Source organism: Gorilla gorilla, chromosome 20 (assembly GCF_029281585.2).
Source record: "Gorilla gorilla gorilla isolate KB3781 chromosome 20, NHGRI_mGorGor1-v2.1_pri, whole genome shotgun sequence".
Taxonomy (NCBI): Eukaryota; Metazoa; Chordata; class Mammalia; order Primates; family Hominidae; genus Gorilla; species Gorilla gorilla.
Genome location: NC_073244.2, coordinates 61,281,537 through 61,308,607, shown reverse-complemented (window position 1 = coordinate 61,308,607; position 27,071 = coordinate 61,281,537). Strand labels below are relative to the sequence as shown.

Below are 27,071 nucleotides of genomic sequence, written 5' to 3'. Positions count from 1 at the left end.
GCACCACTGCACTCCAGCCTGGGAGACAGACCGAGATTTCATCTCAAAAAAAAAAAAATTACAGCCAGGCGCAGTGGCTCACATTTGTAATCCCAGCACTTTGGGAGGCCAAGGTGGGCAGATCACCTGAGGTCAGGAGTTTGAGACCATCCTGACCAAAATGGAGAAAACCTGTCTCTACTAAAAATACAAAGTTAGCTGGGCGTGGTGGCACATGCCTGTAATCCCAGCTATTCGGGAGGCTGAGGCAGGAGAATCGCTTGAACCCAGGAGGCAGAGGTTGTGGTGAGCCGAGATCGCGCCATTGCACTCCAACCTAGGCACAAGAGCGATACTCCATCTCAAAAAAAAAAAAACCATATATTATATTACATATTATAATAATTTAATAGTATTACAATATACTTTAATTATATTTAATATTTATATATTTAATATATAATAACAATACAATATAATATATAAAATATCTGATGGGATAAATTTACATTGGGGGGAGAGGGCTGGAGATAGAGTTAGAGGTGGGTGTGGGGCTGCAATTATAAATAAGGAGGTCAAGGGGGCCCCCAGTGAGTAAAAACCCGGGAGCTGATGGTGGGAGCCACAGAGGTTTCTAGACGAAGAGCATTTCAGGCAAGAGGGAAAAGCAGGTGCAAAGGCCCTGAGGTGGGTGTATCTGAGGTGCAAGAAGGCGGTCGGTGTGGCCGGAGCCAAGTGAGCAAGTGGGGAAAGGAGTGGAGATGAGGTCCGGGTGGGGAGGCAACAGGGGCCAAAATGTGCAGGGCCGCGTGGGCCCGGTGAGGACTTGAGCTCTGACCGAGTGACGAGGCAGCGCGGCAGGGATCGCAGCAGAGGAAGAGCCCGAGAGGACTTAGGCTTCGCCGGCGCCCTCTGGCGGTCAGATGGGGACCGACTGTCGAGAGAGCAGAAGCCGGGAAGCCCGAGGCGCGGCGCTGGCCAGGGTCCAGGGGAGGGGACGGTGGCTGGACTAGGGTGGTGGTCACGGAGGTATTTTGAAGGTGAGACCGGGAGGATTTGCTGACAGACTGGATGTGGGTGTGAGAGAAAGGGATGAGTCAAAGGTGACTCCAAGGTTTCGGCGGAAGCAACTGTCAGGATTGGGCAACTGGGAAGGGGAGGAGAGAGGGGAACAGGCGGGGGAGGAAGACACGGGCTCTGCGGCGGCCCATCCCACGTCCAGCAGAGGCTGCCGGTGGGCACAGAAATGCACCCATCGGGATCTGAGGGGAGAGACTTGGGCTGACACGTCCATTTGCAATTCCTTGGCACATATATTCTGTAATTAATCGAAGCTCCAGGACTGGGTGATATCGCCAAGGAGTTGAGCGTGGACAGAGCAGAGAGGGGGACTGCAATCGGGAAGTCCCCAAGACCACCCTCAGGCTCAACGACTTAGCAAAACTCATAGTGTTCAGCAAAGCTGCTGGACTCCCGGGTTATAGTCAATTACAATGAAAGCAGACGTGAAAATCAGGCAAGGGGGCCGGGCGCGGTGGCTCACGCCTGAAATCCCAGCACTTTCAGAGGCCGAGGTGAGCAGTTGATTGAGCCCAGGAGTTCAAGACCAGCTGGGCAACTTAGAAACACCCATCTCTACAAAAAAGTTTAAAAATTAGTCACGTGTAGTGGCATACACCTGTAGTCCCAGTTACTTGAGAGGCTGAGGTAGGAAGATCACTTGAGCCTGGGAGTTTGAGGCTGCAGTGAGCCATGATTGTGCCACAGGCACTCCAGCCTCAAGGACAGAACAAGACCTTGTTTCTTTTTTCTTTTTCTTTCTTTTTTCTTTTTTCTTTTTTTTTCTTTTTTTGAGACAGGGTTTCCCTCTTGTTGCCCAGGCTGGAGTGCAATGGCACGATCTTGGCTCACTGCAACCTCTGCCCCTCTGCCTCTAGGGTTCAAGCGATTCTCTTGCCGCAGCCTCCCAAATAGCTGGGATTACAGGCGCCCACCACCATGCCCAGCTAATTTTTTTGTATTTTCAGTAGAGACGGGGTTTCACCATGTTGACCAGGCTGGTCTCGAACACCTGACCTCAGGTGATCCACCCGCCTTAGCCTCCCAAAGTGTTGGGATTACAGGTGTGAGCCACAGCGCCTGGCGGACAAGACCTTGTTTCTAAAAAATAAGACTAGGCTGGGCATGGTGGCTCATGCCTGTAATCCCAGCACTTGGGGAGGCCGAAGCAGATGGATCACTTGAGGTCAGGAGTTTGAGACCAGCCTGGCCAACATGGCGAAAACCCATCTCTACTAAAAATACAAAAATTAGCCAGGCATGGTGGCACGCACCTGTAATCCCAGCTACTCGGGAGGCTGAGGCAGGAGAATTGCTTGAACCTGGGAGGCAGAGGTTGCAGTGAGCTGAGATCGTGCCACTGCACTCCAGCCTGGGAGACACAGCGAGACTTCGTCTAAAAAAAACAAAACAAAACAAAAAAATCCAAGGGATTAGGAAATACCTCTCAGGACCTAGGGGCAAGGACCAGGCCTTTCTCTGGGCAGAAAGGAATCCTCTACAGCACAGGAATCAGGAGGGAGCCCTGGAAAGCACCAACGTTATTACAAGACCTCACACCAGCAGCCACGTTTCTCTAAGTCTGTTTTCATTTAGTTTTTGGTGGATCTGGGGGTGTTTTGTTTTTTTTTTTTTGGTTTATTTGTTTTTGAGGCAGGGTCTCGTTCTGTCGTGTAGGCTGGAGTGCAAGTGGTGTGATCACAGCTCACTGCAGCCTCGACCCCCCGGGCTCAAGTGATCCTCCTGCCTTAGCCTCCCGAGTAGCTGGGACCACGAGCACGCACCACCACACTCAGCTAATTTTTGTATTCTTTGTAGAATGGGGGTCTCATTATGTTGTCCAGGCTGGTCTCGAACTCCTGGGTTCAAGTTATCCTCCTGTCTCGGCCTCCCAAAGTGCTGGGATTACAGACATGAGGCACCGCAGCTGGCCAAGTGTTCTTTCTCAGCCTCCCTCCCTTTATGCCTTTGTCATTCCCTCAAGCAATTTCCAGAGCCTCCTGTGTGTGGGGCTCTGGGCTAAGGCTCTAGGAACGAGTAAGACCTCGCCTGTCCTCAAGGGGTTCCTCAGTCTGTGAGTAACCAACATGGTAAAACCCCATCTCTACTAAACATACAAAAATTATCCTGATGTGGTGGCACGCTCCTGTAGTCCCAGCTACTCAGGAGGCTGACGCAGGAGAATCGCCTGAACCCAGGAGGCAGAGGTTGCAATGAGCTGAGATGGCGCCACTGCACTCCAGCCTGGGCGAAACAGAGTCAGACTCCATCGCAAAAAGAAAAGAGTCTGCCCTGAGTCCTTCCTGCTTCAGGGTCAGAAAAAAAGGGGTCTCCAGGGCAGGAGGCCTCAGGGGCTGGGGTCTTGCCTGTGTCTGACGCCTTCTCCCCTCTCCTCATCATCCGCACACAGGTGATCTACATGGGCCGCAACCCCCGGGACGTTGTGGTCTCCCTCTATCATTACTCCAAGATCGCCGGGCAGTTAAAGGACCCGGGCACACCCGACCAGTTCCTGAGGGACTTCCTCAAAGGCGAAGGTGAGGACAGGGTAAAGCGGGGCAGGAGGGGTGGGGAGGAGCCCCAGAGGACCCTGATGGGCAGAGGGACAGAGGAGGGGTAAGAAAGGGAGAGAGACAGAGACACAGGGCATCAAAAGGGGCAATAGAGACAGAGAGCAGGCGGCCAGGAGAAGAAGAGACGGAGGGAGAGAGGCTGAGAGACCGAAAGACGCAGGACAGGCAAAGGACAGAGGAGACAGAGACAGGGAGAGACACAGATACAAAAAGACTGAGAGAGAGGGCAACAAAAGAGACAGGGGCCCGGCACGGTGGCTCATGCCTGTAATCCCAGCACTTTGGGAGGCTGAGGCAGGCGGATCACAAGGTCAGGAGATTGAGACCATCCTGGCTAACATGGTGAAACCCCGTCTCTACTAAAAATACAAAAAATTAGCCGGGTGTGGTGGCGGTGCCTGTAGTCCCAGCTACTCGGGAGGCTAAGGCAGGAGAATGGCTTGAACTTGGGAGACGGAGCTTGCAGTGAGCCAAGATCGTGCCACTGCACTCCAGCCTGGGCAACAGAGTGAGACTCCGTCTCAAAAAAAATAAAAAATAAAAAGAGATAAGGAACTAAATGCAGAAAGAGAGATGGAGTCAGAGAGAGACAGGGAGAGACAAGGAAACAGGAGGAGACAGGCCCCTGGTACTAAGAAAGGCAGCGCCCTTTGGCCACGTGTTCCTTTCTCTGCTGCTGTCAGAGACCCTGGCTTTGGAGGGAAATCCAGGTGTGTGGAGGCGGACTGGATGGACAGATAGACAAACGCCCCCCAAGACGGGCAACCAGGGGAGAAGCAGGTTGGAAGAGCCCCAGAACTTGGTGGAAATGTGGGGGCTCTGGGGGAGGGCATCCAGCTCTGGGGGCTGGACCTGGGGGTTTGTGAGGCACAGCTAGTTAGACCCATGAGCCCCAGTGGGGCTGGGGGAACCCCGCCACTCAGCCCTCACCCCACTTGTCCCTCTGCCCACAGTGCAGTTTGGCTCCTGGTTCGACCACATTAAGGGCTGGCTTCGGATGAAGGGCAAAGACAACTTCCTATTTATAACCTACGAGGAGCTGCAGCAGGTGAGTCCCCACCTCCTCCAGGTGCAGCGTCCCCCCTATACCCTCTGCTCACACCCCACACTCTCCCCTTCCCGAGGGTCTCAGGACCCCTCCGCCTCCCCATGCAATGCACCAGCCCCTGGGGATACTGCAGGAACAGAACAGAGGCCCTGAGCCTGTGAGCAAGACCACAGACAAAATCCCTAAACCACACAGCGGGCTGGCGGGGCAGACGAGCTAAGGAACAAAGGCGAGTGGGAAGGAAGATAAGGAATGGGCAGGGGCGAGATTTAACCCAGGAGGGTTGGCCGGACACAGTGGCAGTGGCTCACACCTGTAATCCTAATGCTTTGGGAGCCTGAGGCGGGAGGACCCCTTGAGCCCAAGAGGTCAAGGCCACAATGAGCTATGATGGTGCCACTGTACTCTGGCCTGGGCAACAGAGAAAAACCCTGTCTCAAAAGAGAGAGAGAAGGCCAGGTGTGGTGGTTCACACCTGTAATCCCAGCACTTTGGGAGCCCAAGGCAGGTGGATCACTTCAGGTCAGGAGTTCGAGACCAGCCTGGCCAACATGGTGAAACCCCATCTCTACTAAAAATACAAAAATTAGCTGGGCACAGTGGCACATGCCTGTAGTCCCAGCTGCTCAGGAGGCTAAGGCAGGAGAATGGCTTGAACCTGGGAGGCGGAGGTTACAGTGGGCTGAGATCGCACCACTGCACTCCAGCCTGGGCGACAGAGCAAGACCTTGTTCCAAAAAATAGAAAGAAAAAAGATTGAACCACATGAAATGCCTGTATTCAACCAGTTTTTATTTATTTTTATTTATTTTATTTAATTAATTTATTTATTTTTGAGACAGAGTTTCGCTCTTGTTGCCCAGGATGGAGTGCAATGGCATGATCTCGGCTCACCACAACCTCCATCTCCCACGTTCAAGCAATTCTCCTGCCTCAGCCTCCCAAGCAGCTGGGATTACAGGCATGCGCCACCATGCCCGGCTAATTTTGCATTTTTAGTAGAGACGGGGTTTCTCCATGTTGGTCAGGCTGGTCTTGAACTCCTGACCTCAGGTGATCCACCCACCTCGGCCTCCCAAAGTTTTTATATTTGGACCAGTTATATATTTATATAACTGGTCGGCACTGCCAACTAGTTTTTATTTTAAGATGGTAATTTTGGCTGGGCACGGTGGCTCACGCCTGTAATCCCAACACTTTGGGAGGCCGAGGTAGGCAGATCACCTGAGCTCAGGAGTTCCAGACCAGCCTTGCCAACACGGTGAAACCCCGTCTCTACTAAAAATACAAAAAAATTAGGCGGCCATGGTGGCGGGCGCCTGTAGCCCCAGCTACTCGGGAGGCTGAGGCAGGAGAATCGCTTGAACCTGGGAGCTGGAGGTTGCGGTGAGCCAAGATCGCACCATTGCACTCCAGCTGGGTTATAGAGCAAGACTCTGTCTCCAGAAAAACAAAAACAAAAAGGTAATTTTATATGGTTTTCCCAAATGTTGTTATTATCCCTATTTTATCGACGAGGAAACTGGAGGTTTGTAACTTAAGAGAGGGTTGATAATTTGCCCAGGGCACATGGCTCTTGCCTGCAGACTCCATGTTTATTTTTTCCCACCCTGGTAACTTTCTTTTAATGGAAAGCTCCAGAAAAGGTGTCGGTGCTACTCCTCCCCCTCTTTTCCAGCAAGCATTCTTCTCCAAACCCAGAACTGGGCCACAGAGCCTAACAGCTTCTGGGCTGCCCCTGGGTGTGAGGCGCCGCCCACATGTTAGAATTTCTGGGACACCATCAGTGGTTCAAGAAGATAAAGAGATGGAAGGTTATGAAACCAGGAATGACCTGGAAAATCGGAGCCATGGGGTTGGCGGAGCTGACCAGAGGGCTGACCATGCTGGGTGCTGCATATCAGAAGGTAGTGATGGCCGGGCATGGTGGCTCATGCCTGTAATCCCAGCACTTTGGGAGGCCAAGGCAGGCGGATCATTTGAGGTCAGGAGTTCAAGATCAGCCTGGCCAATGTGGTGAAATCCTGTCTCTATTAAAAATACAAAAATTAGCCAGGCATGGTGGTGCATGCCTATAATCCCAGCTACTTTGGAGGCTGAGGCAGGAGAATCACTGGAACCCAGGAGGTGGAGGTTGCAGTAAGCCGAGATAGCACCACTGCACTCCAGCCTGGGTGACAGAGCGAGGCTCAGTCTCATTGTAATCCCAGCACTTTGGGAGGCCGAAGTGAGCAGATCACCCGAGGGTGGGAGTTCGAGACTACCCTGACCAACATGGAGAAACCCTGTCTTTACTAAAAATACAAAATTAGCCAGGCGTGGTGGCACATGCCTGTAATCCCAGCTACTCGGGAGGCTGAGGCAGGAGAATCGCTTGAACCCGGGAGGCAGAGGTTGCGGTGAGGCGAGATCACGCCATTGCACTCCAGCCTGGACAAAAAGAGCGAAACGCCGTCTAAAAAAAAAAAGCAGAGGGGCACAGGGGAGGACTAAGGGCTCCAGGGACCTGAGCTCCTCTCTGGCTGTGTGGCCTTGGACAAGTGTCTCTCCCTCTCTGGGCCTCTGTTTACCAATTGAGATAATGACACTTCCCTTGCAAAGCTGATGGTGGGATCAGCACAAATGTATGGGGGGGCTTGAATCAGAGCTTGGTACATAGTAGACACTCAGAAAGGAAGGTGATATTTGAGCTGCAGCCGTGGCAATGGGCCCTTCTGGAAGCCCCATGCCAAGGCCCAGAGGGAGGAATGTGTAGGGAATGGTGAGTCCCAGAAGGAGAGGGTGGGAAAGGTATTGGAAGAGCTGTGACCAGACCACATCTGTTCTTTTTTTTTTTTTTTTGAGATGGAGTCTCACTCTGCCACCCAGGCTGTAGTATAGTGGTGAGATCTCGGCTCACTGCAACCTCCACCTCCCAGTTCAGACGATTCTCCTGCCTCAGTCTCCCGAGCACCTGGGATTACAGGTGCCCGCCACCACGCCCAGCTAATTTTTGTATTGTTAGTAGAAACAGGGTTTTACCATGTTGGCCAGACTGGTCTCGAACTCCCGACACCCGTCTCAGCCTCCCAAAGTGCTGGGATTACAGGCATGAGCCACTGCATCTGCCCCACATCTGTGCTTGAAAGCCGGGTCTGGGTCTGGGACTCTGTCCCAGGGCACTCGGGAGCCACGGAAGAGTTGGGAGCCAGTGAGGAGCAGGGTCAGCTGGGGTGTGGGGGATGAGCTGGAGGGGGATGGAGACTGGAGGCAGGGAGGCTGTGGAGCAGCCGGCTGGGGCATGGGTCCAGGAAGGGGAGGATGAGGCCTAAGCAGTTCTAGGCTACAGGGACACAGAGGAGGGGATATGGCAAGGGGAGGCAGGTGGGGAGGGACAGGGCTCATGACGGACAGGGTTTGGGGGTGAGGGGTACCCAGAGAGGGAGGCCAGGTTCCTGGGTGGATGGTGGGGCCATCCTGCAATGGGTGCCTGGGGGAGGAGCAGGTTTGAGATGTAGACCAGCCAATGCCTGTCTCTAACCCGAAGGAGGGTGATTCCGGGTAAGGTGATGCACTGACCTCTGCCCCCGGCTGTGACCTCTGCCCCCGGCTGTGACCTCTGCCCCCTGCTGTGACCTCTGCCCCAAGCCCACCTATTCCCTCCCACCTAGAGAACCTTCCAAAGACAGAAACTGCAAAAACCCTTAGAGGCAATATAGCCCAACCCCTCAGTTTGGAGTTGGGGAAACTGAGGCAAAGAGGCAGCGTCCCTCAGGCAGCCCCAGGTTAGGACCCAGACATGCGGATCCCAGGTTCCACGCTCCTTCCTTGGCCGAGTGCCCTCCCTCCGCTGACCCCTCTCCCCTGCCTGCAGGACTTACAGGGCTCCGTGGAGCGCATCTGTGGGTTCCTGGGCCGTCCGCTGGGCGAGGAGGCACTGGGCTCCGTCGTGGCACACTCAACCTTCGGCGCCATGAAGGCCAACACCATGTCCAACTACACGCTGCTGCCTCCCAGCCTGCTGGACCACCGTCGCGGGGCCTTCCTCCGGAAAGGTGCGGGGGCTCTGGGGTTCAGAGCCCACTAGGCCACTGCCCGGCTGTGTGACCTGGGAGAGCTACTTAACCTCTCTGGGCCTCAGTTTCTCACCCAGCTGTAACATTGGGTGAACAGGGTCACTGTGGCCCCAGGGTTGATCACACACAGGGCTTAGCACTGACTCAGCACACGTGTCGGCCACCCGAGGCGTCCCCATCCAGAGAACTCCCAACAACAGCAAAACATCCAGGAGTGCTGCCAACGCCAGGTTTACCCGAGAGAGATTTGGAGTCTTCATGAGTCCTCCTCCACGGCCATGTTCACGGCAGAAATACTCAAGCACTGGGTTACGGGGCGCAGGCGGCAGCATAGTTGTTTCCTCTTCCTGCTGTAACGAACACCGCAAACTCCATGACTCAAAACAACCCGTTTACTCTTTTTTTTTTTTTGAAACAGTCTCGCTCTGTCGCCCAGGCTGGCTGGAGGTTGCAGTGGCGCGATCTCGGCTCACTGCAACCTCCACCTCCCAGGTTCAAGAGATTCTCCTTCCTCAGCATCCTTAAGTAGCTGAGACTACAGGCACCTGAAACCATGTCAGGTTAATTTTTGTATTTTTAGTAGAGATGGGGTTTCACCATGTTGGTCAGGATGGTCTCAATCTCCTGACCTTGTGATCCACCCGCCTTGGCCTCCCAAAGTGCTGGGATTACAGGCGTGAGCCACCGTGCCCGGCCTTTTCTTTTTTCTTTCTTTTTTTTTTTTTGAGACGGAGTTTCACTCTTGTTGCCCAGGCTGGAGTGCAATGGCGCGATCTCGGCTCACTGCAGCCTCCGCCTCCCAGGTTCAAGCAATTCTCCTGCCTCAGCCTCCCAAGTAGCTGTGACTATAGGCGCCCACCACCACACCTGGCTAATTTTTTGTATTTTTAGTAGAGACAGGTTTTCACTGTGTTAGCCAGGATGGTCTTGATCTCCTGACCACCCGCCTCTTCCTCCCAAAGTGCTGGGATTATAGGTGTGAGCCACTGCACCCGGCCAAGTGAAGCATCTTCTAATCTCTGACCCTCCTCCCTTCTATAGGGACCCAGGTGATGACACTGAGCCCGCCCAGATACTTCAGGGTCCTCTCCTCATCTCCAGATCTTTAGCTTAATCCTATCTGCAAAATCCCTTTTGCCACATAAGGTCACATATTCACAGGTTCCAAGGATTAGAACGTGGATATGGAAGGAGTCCTTATTCAGCCCACCCCAGGGAACCCCTCCCCACAACCTCATTAAGGGTGCTGGGTAACATGGGGCACGTGCATTTGCTAAAAGGCAAACTACAGTCCTCTGAATGCCATGAGCCCCAGGTTTCCAGGTGAGGGGTGATGCCCCTGTGATAGCCCCACAATGAGAAAACTGAGGCTTGGGCGGGGTGCAGTGGCTCACACCTGTAATCCCAGCACTTTGGGAGGCCGAGGCAGGTGGACCACCTGAGGTCAGGAGTTTGAGACCAGCCTGGCCAACATGGTTAAACGCCATCTCTACTAAAAATATAAAAATTAGCCGGGCGTGGTGGTGCGTGCCTGTAATCCCAGTTACTCGGGAGGCTGAGGCAGGAGAATCGCTTGAATCGGAGGTTGCAGTGAGCCGTGATCACACCACTGCACTCCAGCCTGGGCGACAGAGCGAGACTCCATCTCAAAAAGAAAAAAAATGGAAAACTGAGGCTTGGAGGGTTCCTGAGGCTCGCTTGCTGCGCCAATCAGCAAATTGGTTGCAAGGCCTGAGCACAGAGCCTGCAGAAGGGGGTCCCTTCCATGTCCAAGCAGTAATGGCTGCAGCATGGAGCGTTGTGGGGGCATTGAGACAGGAGGCCTTGTTCTAGCAGGGGAGGTTTGGGACTGGTCGCAGAGGAGGTGACACAAGCTGTAAGGTGGGCAGGAATTCAGGGTTGGAGACAGAGGTTCTGGGCAGACTTAAAGGGTCTGGGATAAAGGGGAGGACTGGCAGGAATCCTGCAGTAGCAGAGGCAGTGAGGGCGGAGGTGAGAACAGCGCCAGGTGACAGACCAAGACTCTGCCACCATAGGACACAAAGGGGGCAATGTGGAGGGCAGGGAGGACGGTGTTTCTGGCAAAGGGAACACCTCGCCAAAGGCCGGGAAGGGGAAAGAGGTTGCTGGAATGTTGGAGGTAGGGGCGCAGTGCTCCCCAGAGGCTCCTCACCCCCTGGTGCCCCCTCTTCTCCAGGGGTCTGCGGCGACTGGAAGAACCACTTCACGGTGGCCCAGAGCGAAGCCTTCGATCGTGTCTACCGCAAGCAGATGCGGGGGATGCCGACCTTCCCCTGGGATGAAGACCCGGAGGAGGACGGCAGCCCAGACCCTGAGCCCAGCCCTGAGCCTGAGCCCAACACCAGCCTGGAGCGTGAGCCCAGACCCGAGCCCAGACCCAACTCCAGCCCCAGCCCCAGCCCCGGCCAGGCCTCTGAGCCCCCGCACCCGCGACCCTGAGAATAAACACATCGCTTCTGCCCAGGTTCCTTGATGCGCTGTGGCAGGGCAGGCAGCGGGGCGTGGAGAATCCTCACCACACCAAGGCTTCCAGAGGCCGGGGTCCCCGACTCAGAGTCCCGCCCAGAGGCAAAGGTGCTGCAGGAACCCAGCGCTGGGCATCTCACTTCCCGGGGTGGGGGCCTGACTCCCCAGTCTGAGGGAGGAGGGGGCTGGGGCCCTGGACTCCTGGGTCTGAGGGAGGAGGGGCTGGGAGTCTGGACTGCTGGGTCTGAGGGAGGAGAGGGCTGGGGGTCTGGACTCCTGGGTTTGAGGAAGGAGGGGCTGGGAGGCTGCACTCCCGGGTCTGAGGGAGGAGGGTCTGGAGGCCTGGACCCCTCAGTCTGAGGGAGGAGGGGTTGGGGGCCTGGACTCCCGGGTCTGAGGGATTAGTATCTGGGGGCCTGGAGTCTCGAGTCTGAGGGAGGAGGAGCTGGGGGCCTGGACCCCTGGGTCTGAGGGAGGAGGGGGCTGGGTTGTGGACTCTTGCATTCAGAGCCAGTCTTTAGTAACGCACGTTTTTGGCATGAAGTGGTTTTATTCCGAGCAGAGGTAAACGGGAGCTCCGGCAGACCCGCCCTCTCAGCGCCCACAGAAAGTCCCACCACCCACCCTGTTCCCCTGTGGCTGCACCACATTCCACTCCCTCAGTATTCAGCTCCTTGCCTCAGTTTCCCCACAGCTCCTGAACACAGTGTGCCTGGCAGCGACTCCCCATCTTCCCCTCCACAGCTCTAGCAGCTCTAGCTCGGGGCCTCACCCGCGCCCCTCATCAGGAAGGCCTGACCCTCGGGAGCTGTGTGTGTCTTCTTTAGGATCTGCTGCCTGGGGACGCTGCCAGCCCATCTTCTGGGTTGTGACACTGAGGTCTGGTGCAGGCAATGGGCTTGCCCAAGTCCTTTTTTTCTGTTTGAGACGAAATCTCGCTCTGTCACCCAGGCTGGAGTGCAGTGGCGTGATCTCAGCTCACTGCAACCTTCGCCTCCCGGGTTCAAGCGATTCTCCCGTCTCAGCCTCCTAAGTAGCTGGGATTACAGGCGCCCGCCACCACACCTGGCTAATTTTTGTATTTAGTAGAGATGGGGTTTCACCATGTTGGTCAGGTTGGTCTTGAACTCCTGACCTCAGGTGATCCACATGCCTCAGCCTCCCAAAGTGCTGGGATTACAGGAGTGAGCCACCTCGATCAGCCTTTCTTTTTCTTTTTTCTTTTCTTTCTTTCTTTTTTTTTTTTTTTAAAGAGATGGCCTCTCACTGTGTTGCCCAGGCTGGAGTGCAAGGGCATGATCTTGGCTCACTGCTGCCTCCACCTCCTGAGCTCGAGCGATCCTCCCACCTCAGCCTCCTGCGTAGCTGGGACCACAGGCGTGCGCCACCACGCCCAACTAATTTGTTTTTTTAATTGTAGAGATGGGGTCTCACTATGTTGCCCAGGCTGGTCTCCAACTCCTGGCCTTAAGCAACCCTCCCACCTTAGCCTCCCAAAGTGCAGGGATTACAGGCATGAGCCACCACTCCTGGCCCAAGTTGCAGAACAAGTGACAAACATCCCTTCTGCTTGACAGACGCTGAGGCCAGAAGCCTTGTCCAAGGCAGGGCATTGAGGCAGGGGGCTCTGAGCCGACAGTTGTCCGGCACTGCTCCTTGGGTGGGCCAGCAGATTTGGCTTGGGCTCCTGTTCAGGGTTGCCCCCCAAGTCCTGCCCGGGGGGCCCAGTCTGACGGCCTGACGCCTCTGGGCTCTTGAAGTTTGAATGTAGCATCCCCACCGAACCGCTTTTGGGCTGGGGACAGATAGCGGAGACGGTGGGAGGGGGGCAGGGGCAGGGCACCACCCCACGGGGGTCGGGAGTCCACTTCCCCCCAGGGGCCTCCTCCAGTGCCCCGCTGCCTCATCAGAGCCTTGGCTGGAGTGTCCTTGGAGCCCCAGGATTTCTTGAGCTGTGGAGGGAAAGAGAGGGAGGTGAGAGGAGGCTGGGGTGGGGCCCTGGGGGCATCCCAGATCCAGGGAAGGCAGGAGGTGAGGCAAGAGAGAAGCAGTGAAAGTGACAGACGGCCAGGCACGGTGGCTCACGCCTGTACTCCCAGCACTTTGGGAGGCCGAGGTGGGTGGATCACCTGAGGTCAGGAGTTCAAGACCAGCCTGGCCAACATGGTGAAACCCTATCTCTACTAAAAATACAAAAATTAGCTTGAGGTGGTGGTGGGCGCCTGTAATCCTAGCTACTTGGGAGGCTGAGGCAGGAGAATCGCTTGAACCCAGAAGGGAGAGATTGCAGTGAGCTGAGATAGCACCACTGCACTCCAGCCTGGGCATCAGAACAAGACTCAGTCTCAAAAAAAAAAAAAAGGAAGTGATAGAGGATTTGAGGGAGGTGGAAGGAGATGGTGGAGGAGGGAAGGGAGGGAAGAGAGGAGAGAGGGAGGAGAGAGATGGAGGCCGGACGCGGTGGCTCACACCTGTAATCCCAGCACTTTGGGAGGTGGGAGGATTGCTTGAGCTCAGGAGTTCGAGACCAACCTAGGCAACACAGTGAGACCTCATCTCTCCAAAAAATACAAAAATTAGCCAGGCGTGGTGGCATGGGTCTGTAATCCTAGCTACTTGGAAGGCTGAGGTGGGAGGATCACTTGAGCCCAGGAGGTTGAGGCTGCAGTGAGCCGAGATCACGCCACTGTACTCCAGCCTGGGAGACAGAGCGAGACCCTGTCTCAAAAAAAAAAAAAAAAAAAGGGTGGAGGAGGTAAAAGAAGAGGAAGGGGTAAGGGAGAAGGTAAGGAAGGAGAAAGAAGGAGAGGAGGGAGAAGGGGAGCCAGGAAGGAGAGAGAGGAGACAGAGGGGGTGAAAGGGGAAGGATGAGGTGAGGAAGAAGCAGGAAGGCAGCAGGAGGAGGAGGGACAGAAAGGAGAGGGATGCAGAGGAGGCAGGCAGGTAAGGAGGACGGTGTGGGGAGCCTGAGAGGGAAGGGGGGAAGTGAGAGGGCAAACCTGGGACCCCCTAACCTACAGAGGGACAAGGAGCTGGGTCCCCACCTCTGCAGCTGGGGAGGAACCGGAAGCGCCGGCATCTGCCAGCCGGGATCAAATATTTGCCAAGGGAGGGGATGCTGGGTGAGGGTGCTTAGGACCAGGTGAAGGTGAGGACCTTGCCCCTGCCCATCCCCCGTCTCCTCTCCAGCTAGGAGCCTTCCTTGCCTGGGACGGAGGGAGATGATTCCTGATTCCCAAGACATTGCAGAGCAAGACCCTATCTCAAAAAAAAAAAAAAAAAATTATATATATAGCCTTCTTTGGCCTGGGATGAGGATGTCACAAAATAAATAAATTCCACTTCAGGAATGTATTTATTTATTGTTTATTATTATTATTATTATTTTGAGACAGTCTCGCTCTGTCACCCAGGCTAGAGTGCAGTGGAACGATCTCAGCTCACTGCAACCGCCGCCTCCCTGCCTCAAACGATTCTCCTGCCTAAGCCTCCGGAGTAGCTGGGACTACAGGTGTGCACCAACACACCCAGCTAATTTTTTTGTATTTTTAGTAGAGATAGGGTTTCACTATGCTGGCCAGGCTGGTCTTGATCTCCCTGTTTCAGGAATGTATTGTTGTTGTCATTACTACTCTATTTCATTTAGCCACGTGGATTCCTCCCACAACCAAACTCAGAATGAGCGCCCTTGCTCTGCTCCTTCCTAGATGAGGATACCGAGGTTCAGAGAATTCAAGTCCTCGGCTTCCCCCCACCTAGTCTGTCATGCCAGGATTTGCACCCAGGGCTCTCCTGTCTCTGCCCCATGCCACCCAGCGCCCACCTGCCCAAAATGCAGCAGGCGTGTAGGAAATGAACAAACGATGCCATTATGAATTTAGGGGTGCAGGCCCTCAGGAAACGCCTCCTGCTCTGTGGCTGGGAGCAGGGCCCCTGGAGCCTGGCTTGCACCACCCTGGGCAAACGCCTTCCCCTTCCTGGGCTCCATCTTCTGGCACCAGCTACAAGGTCTCACCTCGTTGTCCCCATCGCTGGAGCCAGACAGCTGGGACAGGCGGCTTAGGTCCCACATGGAGCGGCTGGGCCGGGCCGGGGGGCCGCTGGGGGTCCGGGCACGCTGCACACTCCTTAGAATGTCACTGAGTGCCGGCCCCGGGGTAGCAGGGGAGACGCGGCAGGCGGCCAGGCGGTGGGCCAGCGGGCCGTCAGGCGGCGGAGGCGACGCGGGGGCCACGGAGCGGCGGCGGGACACGCGGTGCGGGCTGCGGCCCCGCTGCAGGCCACCTATGACCGAGGGTTTCTGGGGGGGCGCAGGTGGGAGCGGACAGGAGGCCGCGTACAGCGTCCGGAACTCAAGGCTGAAGGCGTCAACAATTTCACCAGTCAGCAGGGTCACCAGGCCTCGGTGCAGGCGTGCGTCACTCCACGTGAAGCTGGGGGTCGGGGAGTAGGGGGTCAGAGTCTCCAACCCTGAGGGCCCAGCCCGGCCCCCATCCTCAGCCAGGTCCCAGGGGAGACCGTAGGACCTCAGGCGAGTCCTGACCTCTCCAGCCTCAGCTTCCCCGTCTGTAGAATGGGCACAACTGAAGTACCTACTCTGGAGGGGTGGAGTGAAGACAGCCCAAGTTAAGACACTTATATAATCAGGGCCAGGTGTGGTGACTCACGCTTTGGGAGGCTGAGGCAGGAGGGCTGCTTGAGCCCAGGAGTTTGAGACCAGCCTGGGCAACATGGTGAGACCCTATCTCTACAAAAAAATTTAAAAAACTAGCCAGGTGTGGTGGCGCACACCTGTACTCCCAGCCACTTGGGAGACTGAGGTGGGAGGATCCCTTGAGCCTGGGATTTTTTTTTTTTTTTTTGAGACGGAGTTTCGCTCTTGTTGCCCAGGCTGGAGTGTAGTGGCATGATCTCGGCTCACTGCAACCTCTGCCTCCTGGCTTCAAGCAATTCTCCTGCCTCAGCCTCCTGAGTAGTTGGGATTACAGGCACCTGCCGCCATGCCTGGCTAATTTTTTGTATTTTTAGTAGAGATGGGGTTTCACCACATTGGCCAGGCTGGTCTCGAACCCCTGACCTCAGGTGATCCACCCGCCTCGGCCTCCCAAAGTGCTGGGATTACAGGTGTGAGCCACCGTGCCCGGCTGAGCCTGGGAAATTGAGGCTGCAGTGAGCCGTGATAATACCACTGCATTCCAGCCTGGGCAGCAAAGCAAGACCCTGTCCCCCTCCCCCCCCCCCAAAAAAAAGCCAGATGCGGTGGCTCACGCCTGTAATCCCAGCACTTTGGGAGGCTGAGGCGGGCAGATCATGAGGTCAGGAGTTTGAGATCAGCCTGACCAACATGGTGAAACCCCATCTCTACTAAAAATACAGAAATTAGCTGGGTATGGTGGCACATGCCTGTAAGTCCAGCTACTCAGGAGGCTGAGGCAGGAGAATTGCTTGAACCCGGGAGGTGGAGGTTGCAGTGAGCTGAAATCACACCACTGCATTCCAACCTGGGCGACAGAGTGAGACTCTGACTCAAAAAAAAAAAAAAAAAAAACTTATCTGGAATCAGACTGGAGTTTAAACCCAGGCTCTACCTGGTCCCCACTTAGGAACACCTCAGTGCCTCAGTTTTCCCCTTTGGAAAGAGACGGAATTCACTTCCAGACACTAACAGGGATTGTTTTAAGACCCAGCTGCTTCCTAGAATGACTGCCATTTAGTCAGCCCTGGCTGTGCACCAAGCTCTCCACGTTGCTGCTCCCTGCAGTGCTCATCTGCAATCTGGAGCAAAAACCTAGGAAGGCCGTGTGCAGTGGCTCATGCCTGTAATCCCAGCACTTTGGGAGGCCGAGGCAGGAGGATCACTTGAGGCTAGGAGTTTGAGACCAGCCTGGGCAACGTAGCAAGACCCCATCTCTATAAAAAATTTTACAAAATTAGCCGGGCATGGTGGTGCACGCCTATAGTCCCAGCTACTCTGGAGGCTCAGGGAAGAGAATCACTTGAGCCTGGGAAGTTGAGGCTGCAGTGAGCCAAGATCGCGCCACTGCACTCCAGTCTGGGCAACAGAGCAAGATCCTATTTTTTTTTTTTTTTGATATGGAGTCTTGCTCTATTGCCTAGGCTCAAGTGCAGTGTCACAATATTGGCTCACTGCAACCTCCACCTCCCAGGTTCAAGCAATTCTCCCTGCCTCAGCCTCCCAAGTAGCTGGGATTACAGGTGCACACCACCATGCCCAGCTAATTTTTGTATTTTTAGTAGAGATGGGGTTTCACCACGTTGGCCATGCTGGTCTTGAACTCCTGAGCTCAGGTGATCCACCCGCCTCGGCCTCCCAAAGTGCTGGGATTATAGGCATGAGCCACTGCGCCCGGCCAATTTTTTAAAATAAAAAATAAAATTAAGAAATAAATACATCATAGGAAGATTCAAATGACTGAATTTGAATCAAGCCCCCTGCACGTAGCTGGCCCTGAGAGCCTGTGAGCTGTGGGGGCCGGTGCCCTAACACTTCCTGTCATCACAGTAGTTGTTATTGAAAGCACCAAGCGCCAGGCGTGGTGTGGTGGCTCACGTCTGTAATCCCAGCACTTTGGGAGGTCGAGGCGGGCAGATCACTTGAGCTCAAGAGTTCGCGACCAGCCTGGCCTACATGGTGAAACCCTGTCTCTACTAAAAATACAAAAATTAGCCAGATGTGATTGCATGCGCCTGTAGTCCCAGCCACTTGGGAGGCTGAGTTACGAGAATCGCTTGAAGCTGGGAAGCAGAAGCTGCAGTGAGCTGAGATCACGCCACTGCACTCCAGCCTGGGTGACAGAGTGAGACTCTGTCTCAAAAAAATAAAAGCAAGCAAGCACTGAGCATGAATCCTGGCACACAGCAAGTGCTCAGTTAATACACCCTCTTATTTCCCAGCCTCTTTGGAATTCAATGAACCTGGCTCTCATCCTGGCTCGGGGACCCTGGATACATCACTTTCCTTTCGCCAGCCTCAGTTTATCCATCTGGAATATGGGGTCACTATGGGAGGTGTGAGGCTGAAGTCAAGCCTTTGGCGGGTGTACAGCACAGAGAATGTGGACAAGCTTGTGGCCAGCGTCCTCTGGGTTCAGGGCATCTTCACCTTGGCAGGGGTGGCAGAGCCCTCTTGCACCCTGGCAGGTCGGTGGGGCAGACCACCCCTTGGATTGTGACACCCACTCCTCTCACCTATGACCTCATCCCCAGAGTGGCCAGTGGGAATCCTGAGGGATCTGTGAGATCACTCATTCCATTCACAGACTCTTGTTGGGCAGCAGCCACCCGCTCACCTCCATCCCCAGGACTTAGAGGGACGCAGGGCGTTGGGAACAGAGGACACTCCAGGCGCTGACCCTGGGAGGCCAGGACCAGGGCCAAAGTCCCGTGGGCAAGAGGAGTCCTCAGAGGTCCTTCATTCAGCGGTTCCGGGAGGTCTGGGAAGCCCACGGCCTGGCTGGGGCAGCGTCAACGCCGCCAGGCCGCCATGGTCCTGTGCTGGCTGCTGCTTCTGGTGATGGCTCTGCCCCCAGGCACGACGGGCGTCAAGGACTGCGTCTTCTGTGAGCTCACCGACTCCATGCAGTGTCCCGGCACCTACATGCACTGTGGCGATGACGAGGACTGCTTCACAGGCCACGGGGTCGCCCCGGGCACTGGTCCGGTCATCAACAAAGGCTGCCTGCGAGCCACTAGCTGTGGCCTTGAGGAACCCGTCAGCTACAGGGGCGTCACCTACAGCCTCACCACCAACTGCTGCACCGGCCGCCTGTGTAACAGAGCCCCGGGCTCCTCGAGCAGCCAGACAGTGGGGGCTACCACCAGCCTGGCACTGGGGCTGGGTATGCTGCTTCCTCCACGTTTGCTGTGACCAACAGGGAGGACAGGGCCTGGGACTGTTCTCCCAGATCCGCCACTCCCCATGTCCCCATGTCCTTCCCCCACTAAATGGCCAGAGAGGCCCTGGACAACCTCTTGCGGCCCTGGCTTCATCCCTTCTAAGGCTGTCCACCAGGAGCCCGGTGCTCGGGGAAGCATCCCCAGGCCTGACTGAGCGGCAGGGGAGCATGGCCTGTGGGTTTGATTATATTACTCTATTCCGCTGGTTCTAAGACGCAGAGCTTCTCACATTTCAATCAGGATGCTTCTCTCCATTGGTAGCACTTTAGAGTCCACCAAATATGGTAAAAAATATATATATCATAATAAATGACAGCTGATGTTCATGGAGCATTCTTTGTTTTCTTTTCTTTTTCTTTTCCTTTTTCTTTTTTTTCTTTTTGTAGAGATAAGGTCCAGCTATGTTGCCCAGGGTGGTCTCAGATTCTTGGGCTCAAGTGATCCTCCCACCTCAGCCTCCCAAAGTGCTGGGATTACAGGTATGAGCCACGGCACCTGGCCAAGCCTGTCTTATGTTACGTGCCACTGAATCCTCACACCAAGCTGGGAAGGTAAACACTCTTTCAAACATTTCAAACATCCTGGTCTCAACTCTAGTCGTTCTCAAAGTGTGGTCCCTGGACCAGAAACAGCAGCAGCAGCAAGTAGGAACTTCCTGAAAATGCAGATTCTCAGGTCCTGTTCCAGGCACGATGAATGGCAGTGGGGTCCAAAAGCTGTGTATTGTTCTCTCTTTTTCTTTTTGAAACAGGGTTTTGCTCTGCTGCCCAGGCTGGAGTGCAGTGGTGCAATCTTGGCTCATTGCAGCCTCTACCTCCTGGGCTCAAGCAATCCTCCCACCTCAGCCTCCTGAGTAGCTGGGACTACAAGCATGCTCCATCATGTCTAATTTTTATTTTTTTTAATTTTTGTAGAGATGGGGTCCTGCTATGTTGCCCAGGCTGGTCTTGAAGTCCTGGGCTCAAGCGATCCTCCTGCCTCAGCCTCCCAAAGTGCTGGGACTACAGACATGAACCACCACGCCTGGCCTTTTTCTGTTTTCTTTTTCTTTTCCTTTTTTTTTTTTTTTTTTTTTTTTTTTGAGACAGAGTCTCACTCGGTCACCCAGGCTTTAGTGCAGTGGCGCGATCTTGGCTCACTGCAACCTCCACCTCCCAGGTTCTAGCGATTCTCCTGCCTCAACCTCCCGAGTAGCTGGGACTAGAGATGCATTCCACCAGGCCCGGCTGATTTTTTGTATTTTTAGTAGAGACAGGGTTTCACCATGTTAATCAGGCTGGTCTGAAACTCCTGACCTTGGGTGATTCACCTGCCTCGGCCTCCCAAAGTGCTGGGATTACAGGTGTGAGCCACCACGCCCAGCCCAAAAGCTGTGTTTTAACAAGCGCTCCCAGGGATTCTGGTGCATGCACAGGGTTGAAAGCCACTGTTCCTGAGCAGTGTTCTCAGCTGGGCACCTGTGCTCCCCAGTGGGCATCTGCGCTGTCTGGAGAGGTTTTCGGATCTCTAATTGGCAGGGAAAGTCGGGGGTATGGGGCGTGTGATGCTACTGACCTCTGCTGGGTGGAGGCTGAAGATGCCGAGGAGCCTCCCACAGTGCACCCAACAGCTCCTGCAACAAAGACTTAGCCAGCCGGAGCGTGGGTGCCACCCCTGTTGAGGGACCTGGTTCTAGAGGCTCTAACCCTATCAGCCCGTGACATAGAGGGGGAAACTGAGGCACAGAGAGGTGAAGTAAGTTGCCTGAAGTCACACAACGAGGAACTGAGAGAGCTAGAATTTGAATCCAGGCCGTCTGGTCCCAGAGGCCACACCCCTCTCCTCCCCAGCTGTGCTGTGACCCTGTGAGGTAGGTGCTGTTATTATTTGCAGTTTCTTTTTTTTTTTTTTTTTTTTTTTTTTGCTTTTTTGAGATGGAGTCTTGCTCCGTCTCCCAGGCTGGAGTGCGACAGCACGATCTCGGCTCACTGCAACCTCTCCCCTGGGTTCAAGCAATTCTCCTGCCTCAACCTCCCAAGTAGCTGGGAATACAGGGTTTCACCATGTTGGCCAGACTGGTCTTGAACTCCTGACCTCAGCCAATCTGCCCGCCTCAGCCTCTCAAAGTGCTGGGATTACAGGTGTGAGCCACCATGCCCTGGCATTTTCTTAGATGCTCAGAGAGGTGGAGTTATTTACCCGAGGCAGAGCTTAGATCCCAATCCAGGTGCTCCTGATTTTGAACAAACCCCACCGCCAAACTGTTTGCCCAGTTTTCCAGATGAGAAAACACCAGGTCAAAGAGAAGCAGACTTACCCAAGACCACTAAACAGGCCAGCACCAGGTCCGGCCCCGGCACCCACCTCCTCCCCAGGGAAGAGTGTTTTGCCCCCATTACACAGATGAGAAAAGAGAGGCCTGGGCAAGGGGATGCCAGCTGTTCTCTGAGCACACTGAGGGAAAGTGGGGTATAGGACGCCAGGAGGTGGGGGGCGGGGCGGGGGCTACACCTGTAGGATCCTGAGATGACCCTCTCGCCGTCCAGCAGCACAAACTTCTCCCGCACGGTGCCGCTCACCTGCCGTCGCCAGCGGCTCTGGAAGCTGCAGCCCCGCACGACACGGACATCCACGTTCTGTTGGTGTGGGGAGTGGAGGGCACACCCTTGCGGAGGCCCACTGCATGGATTCAGGCTCCCTCCAGACTGGTTCTAACTGGGGGACCCATGACTCCATAGAAGTATCTGTCCAAGGCCAGGCGTGGTGGCTCACACTTGTAATCCCAGCACTCTGGGAGGCCGAGGCGGGTGGATCACCTGAGGTCAGGAGTTCGAGACCAGCCTGGCCAAACATGGTGAAACCCCGTCTCTACTAAAAATACAAAAGTTAGCCAGGCATGGTGACACATGCCTGTAATCCCAGCTACTGGGGAGTCTAAGGCAGGAGAATCGTTTGAACCCGGGAGGTGGAGGTTGCAGTGAGCCGAGATCACGCCACTGCACTCCAGCCTGGGCGACAAAGCAACACTCCATCTCAAAAAAAAAAAAAAAAAAAAGAAGTATCTGTCTCAGCTTCCTCAGAGCCACTGATATCAACCCTCAGGTGTTTCTTGGGGATACCCAAACTCAGTGACTCAAGATTCCTTGGGAATGCCCACCCCCACCTCCCCAGTGCTGTGGGCATCAGATCCCAGGGGACCATCCCTGCTAGCATCCATCTCAATGACCCGGAGCTCCATGGAAGGGTCTGCCCCAACTGCCCCCATGCCAGGGGAATGGGGACTCACAGGACCCCCTGGCCCGGCCCCTACCTCCGTGTTCCAGGGGTTCACCCCCAGCTGCTGGGCCAGTTCCAGGAAGGCAGGCAACTGCTGGCGGTCCAGGAGCAGGTAGACAGGTACCCAGCGGCGCGTGGCAGCATCCACCAAGTCCAAAAGCAGGTCTGGGTCAGTGAAGACGTCCATGACCACGGCCACCAGCTGGGCATGGGGAGAGGGGAGGTGGACGTGTGAACAGAAGCTGGCTCAGGGGACACTCAGAGGGTGTGGGAAACCTGACATCTGGAATCTGGGAGTAAAGTGCTCTGGGGGCTGGGAGTTTAACGTTCAGGGGGGCTAAAAGGGAGACCCCCAGACATACACTGCTGCTCAAACAGCACCTACGTGTGAATGAGCAAAACGCTGCCCCTCCATGAGATCCCCAGCCCCTCCTCAAGATTCCCGGCCCCTAAATGCTGGAAAACTGTCATCATAAATCACGTTTGCTTGTTTTTTTGTGTTTTTGTTGTTGTTGTTGTTGTTGTTGTTTTGAGACAGAGTCTCGCTCTGTCTCCCAGGCTGCAGCGCAGGGGCGCAATCTCAGCTCACTGCAAACTCCACCTCCCAGGTTCAAGCAATTCTCCTGCCTCAGCCTCCCAAGTAGCTGGGACTACAGGCGCCCACCACCATGCCCGGCTAATTTTTTGTATTTTTAGTAGAGATGGGCTTTCACCGTGTTAGCCAGGATGGTCTCGATCTCCTGACCTCGTGATCCACCTGCCTCAGCCTCCCAAAGTGCTAGGAGTACAGGAGTGAGCCACCATGCCCGGCTTTTTTTTTCTTCTTTTTTTAAAGACGAAGGCTTGCTCTGTTGCCCAGGCTGGAGTGCAGTGGCGCAATATCAGCTCACTGCAACTTCGGCCTCCGGGACTCAAGCAGTTCTCCTGCCTCAGCCTCCAGAGTAGCTGGGATTACAGGCACCCACCACCACGCCCAGCTAATTTTTGTATTTTTAGTAGAGACGGGATTTCACCATCTTGGCCAGGGTGGTCTTGAATCCCTGACCTCAGGTGATCCCCCAGCCTTGGCCTCCCAAAGTGCTGGGATTACAGGCCGTGAGCCACCGTGGCTGGCCTACAAATCACGTTTATAACACAGAACAGCGTCCCCTGAGCTGCAACACTGCGGTACCCAAATGTCCACGGCAGTTTGGCTCTAGGATCAGTGGTGGATGTCCCGTAGGGTACTGTGGGCAACTGCATTTCTGGGTCCTGCGGAATTTTCTGGGTGCTGGGTGCAGGACGGCTGACCTGCTAGGCCACTGTGGCGAACTTGGGGGACACGGAGGTGCTGAAGGCCTGGATCTTGCAGGCAGCATAAAGCAGTGGAAACCCTGACTCAGTAGCCAGACAGCCTGGGTTCAAATCCCCACTCGGCCACTTACAGGGAAGAGATTTAACCGCCCCCGTGCCTCTGTGGGCACAATAGTCCCTCTGGCGGTACAGGGTTCCGGGACGGTGATGCACATTAGCCCCTGAGAAACCCTTCACGTGGGAGCTGGCGGACGCTAAGGCTGTGAAGTACACAGCAGGCTTTCCAAGGGCTGCAGTGTGGACATCTGGGCCTTCCTTGGAGGGAGAGTGGAAACCCCTGGCTTGGTGATGAGGGGATGGGGGAATGACTGAGACTGGGGGTGTCATAATTAGGTTCAAGGGGCATCGATACCTAAGGGCATCCAGGTCTTGGGGGAGGGTAGGGGCCCCCATTTCTTTTTTTTTTTTTTTGAGATGCAGTCTCGCTCTGTCGCCCAGGCTGGAGCGCAGTGGCTTGATCTTGGCTCATTGCAACCTCCGCCTCCCGGGTTCAAGCAATTCTGCTTCCTCAGCCTCCCGAGTAGCTGGGACTACAGGCGCCCACACCATGCCGGGCTAATTTTTGTATTTTTAGTACAGACGGGGTTTCACTATGTTGGCCAGGCTGGTCTCAAACTCCTGACCTCGTGATCCATCCACCTCGGCCTCCCAAAGTGCTGGAATTACCGGCGTGAGCCACCACGCCCGGCCGGGCCCCCCTTTCTGAGAGTAAGGATGAGGTCTGGGGTTGTAGGCACCTGAGTCCCGGGGCTGGAAGGTGTGCACTCCTGGGTCCCAGGGGTATAGGTCCTTTAGGGTAGGGGTGTGGGCTTGCAACTCCCAGGAGGACAAGGGAGAGAATGCCTGGGTCCCCGTCCCAGTCTGGGGAATGGACACAGGGCCCCCGCGACACCCACCTTGTGGGCAGCCTGGATCTCCAGCCGCACCAGTTCCTTGAGGGGCGGCTGACCCTCTCCAGGAGGCTGGGTGTACAGCTGCGCCCGGGTGATGCCTTTCCACGCAGAGTCCACTGGCCAGCCCAACCGCAGGATGGGCGCCGGCTGTTCCGACTGCCCAGGCCAGTAGCTCAGGCTGCCCGCGTCCACATCGGCGGTGGTGGCTCCCTCTGCCATCCCGCTGGGCTCCTGCTTGGCCACTGTCCAGTCTTCAGCTGCCGCTGCCAAGCCCTGGACCTCATCCGCACTGAGGAAGGGCCACAGCTCCTCACGCTGCACACAGGCCTGGAACGCCTCCGCGCCCTTGCTCAACAGAGCCTCCAGTGCCAGCCGCTGGCCCTCGGAATACAGGAAGCCGGGGCTGGCCCCGGGCACCCTGGGACCGGAATCCACTCCCTCCAGCGCCGCCAGCTGGGAGGCCGCCATCGGGGTCACTCGGGTGGGAGGACTGACTGTGAGAGGCTGGGTCCCCGGGGGTCTGGCTGTCTCTGGGGACTGTGACCATCTGGGGGTTCTCCTGATAGGCAGACCCTATGTGGCCATCCGAGGCCTCCAGGGGGGCCCTGCAGATGTCCAAATGGCTCCCTGCAGCAGCCCCTGCCACACTGTTCTGACAATCACGCTGCCCAAATAAGCGACCATCCAATGTGTCAGGCCACTCAGATCCGCCACCTGCCTGCATCCAGTGGCACCATGCCTGGCTGGCCTTCCGTGACCTTCCTGCCAGCCGTCTCTGCTGGTCAGGTTGACCTCCTGACACCATCCCCAACTGTGTGACCCATCAGCTGGCCATCTCTGCTCAGCCACATGACAGCCTCCAACCCACCAGTCACACAGTGCCCAGTCAGACCCTTCAGCTGTCCTGAATTTGGTCAGGCTGACCACTTGATCATTTCCAGGCGGCAAGCTGTCTGCCTGTCTCCAATCACCCAAAGGTCCTTAAATAAAGGCACGACAGGCTGCCTGCCTGCCCCCGGCCAAGAGCACGACGAACTGACCCTCTCCTTCTGCTGTCTGGCAAACGCCAATGGCTTCCGACTGACAGTTGCAGTATCTGCCTGTTGGAGCATGTGTCTCTGGCCAAATCTGACAGCCCCCACGAGTTTCTCCTGCTCACCAGCTCTCACCCGCAGACCAGCCAGGATGCCTCTCCACTGGGCCTGCTCGCTCAGCCTTAAAGGCCGAAGGCTTGGCAAACCCTTCCCTACCCTGTCAATGGGGGACCCTGCTCCCTGGACCCTCACACTCCTTCCGGCTGCTGCAGTGGAGGGTGACATGCGCTACAGGGGTCTCCATTACTATGGGACACGTCTATGATCTTCGCAGCCCACCTAGGTGTGAGTGCCACCTAACCAGCCACCCTCCTCAGGCTGGCTGCCCCTGCCTGGGGCCTGGCCCTGGGACCTGTTCCAGGCCGTCCTCTGATCTGCGGGGAGCCCTACCCAAGCTGCCCCAAGCCTGGTTTCTGCCTAAATGCTATCTCCTGCCAGCTGCCCGGACGCTTCTTCCCGGACAGGGGCCAGTCTCTATCTCGCCCTGTCTCCCTCCCAAGCCTCAGTTATCCCCTTGAGGCTCCTGACCCAACCTCGGGGACCCTGGACCCTTGATCCCTGCAAACCAGAAGCCCTTCATTCCAATCCCACCAACCCAGGCTGCTGCTTCCTCCAGACCACAGCAGGGAGCTGCAAAGAGAAGGAAGGAGTCAAGGCAGGCCAGCCTCCCCACCCCACCCCCACCCATCCCCCCCATCGCCAGGGCTCACCCACACTGGCTAGTGCCGGGCTCAATGGCCTCCCTTCCAGTGCCTGCTTTTTCCGAGGACACAGGCTGTGGCTCCCTGGCTTCTACTTCTGCGGTGCTTCCCGGCTTCTGGCCTCTCAACAGGCCTCGACCTGGAATCCAGGGAGCCCGGCCCCTTCTGTAAACACAGGAGGGCCCCCACAGGCCCCTGGAGGAGGTCCGGGGGTGCGGCTCACATGCTTTCTTTACCTGTGCTCTCCCAGGGGGTGAACGCCCCTTAGACTCAGGCTTCCCGGTCCCGGGGCGGGTGGGGGGGAGTTGAGATTGCCTCACATGTTCCCAGGCAGTCTCTCCCTCCCCACAGCCCTGCCAGCCTGCACCCTGCACTTCCCGGTCCACACCCCACCCGCCATCCCAGCACCAGGGAGGGGCACAGGATCCTTTAAGAGGGGCAGGCGTGGCTGACCCAAGGAAGCCGGTGTGGGAACACCTGCTACCTGGCTGTTAGGAAGGAGGCAGGGAGCTTCCGGGGCGGTGGGGGCAGGAAGAGGGCTGGTCTTCACTGGGGGCAGTGGGGGCAGGAGGAGGGCTGGTCTTCACTGGCATGACGTCCCTGTCCCCAAACCAAATGCATTCTCACCCGCAGGCACCAATTCCCCAACCCATCCCC

At 55.9% G+C, this 27,071-nt stretch overlaps 3 protein-coding genes across 3 annotated transcripts in view; 2 read left to right on the top strand and 1 right to left on the bottom strand.

The window, feature by feature from the left end:
* SULT2B1 (sulfotransferase family 2B member 1) overlaps nt 1-11,194 on the top strand; it is a 48,327-nt gene extending 37,133 nt beyond the window's left edge. Inside the window, exons 4-7 of the mRNA XM_055370101.2 lie at nt 3,449-3,575; nt 4,565-4,659; nt 8,513-8,693; nt 10,912-11,194. Coding sequence (XP_055226076.1) covers nt 3,449-3,575; nt 4,565-4,659; nt 8,513-8,693; nt 10,912-11,174 — 666 coding nt within the window. The 3' untranslated portion in view covers nt 11,175-11,194. The remainder of the gene's footprint in view (nt 1-3,448; nt 3,576-4,564; nt 4,660-8,512; nt 8,694-10,911) is intronic.
* Nucleotides 11,195-12,274: 1,080 nt separating this feature from the next.
* On the bottom strand, nt 12,275-26,354 carry FAM83E (family with sequence similarity 83 member E). Its single transcript, XM_055370099.2, has 5 exons — nt 24,623-26,354; nt 22,408-22,575; nt 21,609-21,733; nt 15,217-15,634; nt 12,275-13,153 (listed from the first exon to the last, which is right to left on the bottom strand). Exons 1-5 carry the CDS (start codon nt 25,085-25,087, stop codon nt 12,893-12,895), a joined length of 1,437 nt encoding a protein of 478 aa, XP_055226074.1. The 5' UTR covers nt 25,088-26,354; the 3' UTR covers nt 12,275-12,892.
* On the top strand, nt 17,989-19,448 carry SPACA4 (sperm acrosome associated 4). The gene has a single exon (XM_055370105.2). It carries the CDS (start codon nt 18,706-18,708, stop codon nt 19,087-19,089), a length of 384 nt encoding a protein of 127 aa, XP_055226080.1. The 5' UTR covers nt 17,989-18,705; the 3' UTR covers nt 19,090-19,448.
* Nucleotides 26,355-27,071: the final 717 nt, after the last annotated feature.

Bases quoted from the DNA above. Each gene is read 5' to 3' on its own strand.
- SPACA4 (XM_055370105.2), top strand. From the start codon at position 18,706: ATGGTCCTGTGCTGGCTGCTGCTTCTGGTGATGGCTCTGCCCCCAGGC.
- FAM83E (XM_055370099.2), bottom strand. From the start codon at position 25,087: ATGGCGGCCTCCCAGCTGGCGGCGCTGGAGGGAGTGGATTCCGGTCCC. The intron at 22,576-24,622 runs GTGGGTGTCGCG...CCCCATGCCCAG, and splicing joins AGATCCAGGCTGCCCACAAG to CTGGTGGCCGTGGTCATGGA. The intron at 21,734-22,407 runs GTAGGGGCCGGG...CCACACCAACAG, and splicing joins TGAACCCCTGGAACACGGAG to AACGTGGATGTCCGTGTCGT.